This window comes from Otolemur garnettii, unplaced genomic scaffold, assembly GCF_000181295.1.
Source record: "Otolemur garnettii isolate 467f Iridium unplaced genomic scaffold, OtoGar3 scaffold00063, whole genome shotgun sequence".
Classification (NCBI taxonomy): domain Eukaryota; kingdom Metazoa; phylum Chordata; class Mammalia; order Primates; family Galagidae; genus Otolemur; species Otolemur garnettii.
Genome location: NW_003852458.1, coordinates 10,351,314 through 10,356,659, shown reverse-complemented (window position 1 = coordinate 10,356,659; position 5,346 = coordinate 10,351,314). Strand labels below are relative to the sequence as shown.

The 5,346-nt window shown below is 36.2% G+C and overlaps 1 protein-coding gene across 1 annotated transcript in view; it reads left to right on the top strand.

The window, feature by feature from the left end:
* The first annotated feature begins 233 nt into the window (after nucleotides 1–233).
* The window catches only part of CUNH5orf34 (chromosome unknown C5orf34 homolog), a 24,046-nt gene continuing 18,933 nt past the window's right edge, over nucleotides 234–5,346 (top strand). Inside the window, exons 1-3 of the mRNA XM_023515016.1 lie at nucleotides 234–505; nucleotides 3,083–3,314; nucleotides 3,481–3,570. Of these exons, the coding sequence (XP_023370784.1) occupies nucleotides 3,120–3,314; nucleotides 3,481–3,570 (285 nt within the window). The 5' untranslated portion in view covers nucleotides 234–505; nucleotides 3,083–3,119. The remainder of the gene's footprint in view (nucleotides 506–3,082; nucleotides 3,315–3,480; nucleotides 3,571–5,346) is intronic.

Below are 5,346 nucleotides of genomic sequence, written 5' to 3'. Positions count from 1 at the left end.
CGGCTGGTCCTCGCCAGCCTTTATTACAACCAGATCCGACTGCTACTGCGTGAGATACCGGAAGTAAAAAACAGAGAGCGCGGACCTCCCAACTGGGAACTGCCTCCTCTTCCCCCCCGCTTCCTGCCCCGCCCTTCGCAGAGAGCGCAGTGGGCGTGGCCACGGTGCGGGGCGGGGCTTCCGGTCTTTCTTCTTCCGGAGAAATGAAGTTGCTTCCAGAAGGCGGGGGAAAATTTGAACTGCAGATGAGCGGTCTTTGATTTCAACTGACCGTTTCTTCGTCCTCCGGCTGCTATAACTTGGGCGAGTAGGCCAAAGCTCTCTTCCTGTACCTCGGCGCTTGTGATTGTTTTCTTTTCTCAAGAAATATCACTTGGTAATTTGTCAACTTCAAGAAACATCCCTGGAGAAACAGTCATGGGCAGGCACGGACGCAGCATTTTAATAAATTAAAGTTGGGGGCAGTTAACTGACCTTTCTACAACTTCTCAGCTCCGAATGCTGTGTGAGTGTAGAATGTTTGGTTCTGATGAGACTTCATCTGTAACTAGATTCTATCGCATTTACATTGGTTAGGAACAGACGTGTGGCTTTTTTGGTCGTTAAACATAGTACAAAACATAGTATTGTACTGGGAGGTGAAAACACTAAAAGAAGTAAAACAGCATTGAGGCTGGAAATATGGCTTGGAGCTGGATTATGGTTTGCTGTGATATACCAGGAACTTTAGACATCATACTGTTTCTTTTGTATGTTTTATTATTTAAATAATCTTTAAAAATTATACCTTAACAGTGCTGTTAAAACAAAACGAAAAGCTTAGCCAGAGAGACTTTTTTCCCAGTTCAGACTTTAAAAATGTCTTCCAACTATGTATCAGCACGTGTTGTTTTCCTGAAATACTAAGTAGATATATCTGATATATACTGTAATTTAAACATGTTGCCATCTAACAAGTATGTAAGCAAGTGATATAAAGCAGTTGATATGGTCTGACATGTGGAAAGTTACCTGTAACAGCCATACCAGGGATGGATTGGAGAAAGAAGAAACTGGGGAAAGGTCTCAGGATTTGAAGGGAGAGCTGATGGCTTGAAATAGAAAAGGAGGAAAGAGAACTGGGTTGGAGAGAAAGGAGCTGTTACAGGTTTATAGAGGAAAGCAGAGTGATAAGTTAAATATTGCTAATATCGGCTACTAACATTGAGATGTCACTAACTCAAATTATAAATTCAAGAGAAGCAAGAATTTTAAAATTCACTTTTTTGTGTGTGTGCTGCCCTGGCTGGTCTTGAACTCCTGGCCTCAAGTGACCCTATTGCCTCGGCCTGCCAAAGCGCTGGAATTATAGCCCTGAGCCTCTGAACATGGCCCTGATTTTTATTTTAAAAGATTTCTCTTGCTGCTGTATGTGGGACTGGACTTAAAAAAACATATGAGAGTGAAAGTGAAAGTTAGGGAATATTACAGATGTCTGCTTTTTGGAAATGATTAAGTTTCATTTTTGTCATATTTTATTTAACAATGGGACAGACATGGGGAAAAGTCTAGCAGACAGCTGACTAAAAGCACTGGAGAAGAGGGTAAGTTTGGAAGTTCTCTAGAGAAAGAAAATAATTAAAGTTGGGTGAATTGCTTCAGGAGAGACCATATGATTGAATAAATACTTATTTCTTGACATGTCCCGCGAAAGATTATACACTATATCATATACAGCTGATTACATGTATTAGAAGGGGGTAAGATTAAGAAACAAAACAAGATGGAATGTAAAAGTGACAAGTGTTTATGGTAAGAAGAGATGAAATGAGGGCTGAGGTTAAGTCTTGAAGAATCCTTGATTTAAAAGAATGGCAAAAAAAATTAAATGCAGTAGAAATAGAGAGGGAAACCATGGCAGCCCAACGTGGTGGAAAGGGGGTGGGCAGGGGAATTGAGATTGCCGCAGAGAAAGGTAGACAACACTGTCAACAGGTTGACCAGATTTAATAGGATGAAGATTGAAGTTATTGTGTGTAAAAGACATTGGTGGCCATTGTGAAACAACATCAATACGGAGGTAGAGGGAGAGGCTGGATTGCCGAGGTCTGAAGACTGATAGGAGAGAAAGTGGGCAATGAGTTGGATGCTAGAGAGATCTATTGGTAGAGAATAGGGATAAAGTGGAGAAATCATTAGTTATGGGAAGGTATTTTTTTTTTCCTGCTGGTTGAAACTCGACCATCTGAGTAGAATGGGATAATGCAGAATGGAATGTAGTTAGGGTTAGAAAAGAATAAAAACATTTCATAAGATTAGTTGAGCGCCTATAAGGTGATATCCACAATGCTAGGCACTGTCCTATTTGTTTTCTCATTTAATCCACACAGTGTTCCTTCTACTACCTGTATATTACAAATGAGGAAACAGCCACCTGAGCTGTACAGCTAGTGAATGCTAGAGTATGAACGAAACCCACTTTCCAATATGAAAAGTGTAGGTGAAGAGTCATTGTGGAAGGAGAGAAGAGGAAATTGAATGCAGTGAAATGAGAACGAATCTAAAACTAGGAGATGAACTTGCTCAGTACTGATAAGGAAGGACTTCCTTAGTCTAGGGTAGGGATCAGATTCTAGGTATTTGGATTTCTTTTTTAGCATTCTTTTCCCTTAGACCTAATAGTTACTTTTGGCCTGCCTTTTGCGTGTATTATTGATGATTTGCTGCATTCTTATTGCAAAAGTGAAATTTGCTTGTTATTTGAAATGAGATACTGAGTATGTAAGTTAAATTAAGGAGAAGTGAAGCTACTGAAATTATAAAGGCAGATAAACCATTCTGGGCTTTTTCCTCTAGATTATGTTCCTATATTGGAGTAAAGTCCTGGGGGTTATTAATTAAGGCATTTTGTTGAGGCTATTAATTTCAGATCATTTAAATGTCTATAGTAAGATTATATAGTAAGAAAAGATACTTTTCCTTGAGCAAAAGTAAATGCAATAGCATTGTTTTGATTATGTTCTAAGAAAGTACATCCATTCATTTTGATAAAATTTTTCTCTATAAGAAAGCTTTTTGCTGTTGTGTTTCCTATTTTGTTTAGTCTTTGTCTTGGAAGGATATCTTATCCTGCCTTAATAATGACAGCCGAAGTGCGAATGGTACTTTATGAAGATGATTCAGTGCAAGTACAATATGCTGATGGTTCCAACTTGCAACTTTCTCCCTGTGGCTCTGAATTTTTATTTGAGAAGTCACCTCCTGTTTCAGCACATCCTTTAGAACAACCCGAAAGGATTCGTCAAAGGACACACTTTGTTATTAGCACTTACCGAGTAAGTAGTCACAAAAACTACTCTTTTTAATACCAAAATATCTTCAAGGTGGGCTACAATATGAAAAGTAATTGGTATTCTGGATTATACTGTACCATCATTCTAAATTGATTTTTTCAAATCTTTTTACATTTTTTAAGATTACATTTTATATTTCTGTTTATAGACACGACTACAGCGAGCTCTAGATTTTCGAAATTCTTCGGCTACTCACCCTTTTTTATCTGAAAACATCATACCTTCTGAAAGAAAAAAGGTGATTTTTTTTTAAAACTTCATTTTTGTAAGTATTAATATTTGAGGATACATAATTACAAACTGGTAGTTTAATGCATAGGCCTGTATATTTCACCAGACTGAGAAACATAAAAGTTACACAGTTCTTTCTCCCTGCCATTTTCCTTGCAGTCAGGAATTATGATCAGAATTTTTCAGGTTGGTTACTTTTTCATTCTCAGAGATGTCAAAATGAAGAAGTTATCTGGCTGTTTTTTTAGTAACTTATATGTACTTATTTGTTAATATGTGGTAGAGATGTATTTTACATATGGATATACAAATTTTATTATTTTGGTTGTATTTTATTTTGGACTTTTAAGAATAATAACTCATTTACCGAGAGTTTACTGTGTCCAAGAACTAGGAATTATATTAGAAACATTTAAAAACACCAGTATGGCATGGGTACCTACTGATCAAAATGGATGTCCAACCAATCAGAACAGCTATATTGGCTGGATAGCAAGCCCTTTTTATTGGTAAGGAAGCCTATGTCTTAGAGAGTTTACCTAATTTATCTATAGAAATTTTCTAAGAGGCAGAGTCAGGATTTGAACCTAGTCTATCTGATTATGAAGACTGTCATTTACTTTCTGCTTTCTATGGTGTCATGATACTTGCCTGCCTACTGAGTAATTTTCTATTACCTTGCGGGAAAAGAGCCATAAAAAGTTGTAAGGTATAACTTAGTCTAGAAGGTTCTTTTTCCATTATTTCTTTTGAGTAACTTTATTCACTGAAACTGTATAATTTACTGCTGATGTTGCAGTAAGATTTTTAGACAATTCAATTCTAGAAAGTTCTAGTAAGAACTTTAACTGACCATCTTTACAAACCAGTTGTGCCATCATTTGATACTGCTCTTAATTTTAACATCCTGACATCTGTGCACATAGGTAGCACTGAGGCTTTCTTGATGACAGTTTTTGTAAATTTAAGATTTTACATAAGTGGAAGTTGAAATGTTAAACTCTTGACAAAATTAACTTAATAGTACCTACTATTTATATAAAAAGACACAACCAGCACTTGTTAACTTGTTTCTTGTCTATTTGCTATTGGTCAGGGATCAGTTTTTCTTTGAGCAACTCACCTTTATAAAATGTTATTCTTCAAGCCACTTGGAATTTAGTTTAGTGTTTGGGGTGTCAGGTACAATCTAGAATAGGTACTTTATACATGTGATAAACCTCTGAGGCAGCATTTCCCAAATGCCATTCAGTAATCCCAGCACCATTTATTAAGTAATTCTTTCTTTTGTCCCTTGCTTGGAAAAGCTTATGTTATCATATATAACACTTTAAGGTATGATTGAATCTGTTTTTGTATTTTCTGAGTGGTTCTGTCAGTGATTTATTTTGTGCTCTTCCCATACCATTTATATATTTTTATTTTTTAGCTGTGATGACTTTTCAGCATCATTGAGCTTCTCTTCCCTCATTTCTGTTCTTTTTCAGAGTAGGCATTTTAGGGGGCAGGTAGTACAAATTTATCTCTGATTCAGTACATTTTAAACCAAAATATGTTTAACACTAAATATAATCATGGTATTTGTTTTTCTTCTCTATTTTGCGTGTGTGTTTTATATCTCTTTTTTAAAGAACGATCACAATATCAAATCTAATCTGGAAAACCATATACAAAGTATAGGCTGACATCTGGTTTTTCATTTTTCATTCTTTCTGGGTAGTGAAAATACAAATATTTAAGAGTTTTAGTACACAATACTTAGGTATTGAATGTATGGAAAAAT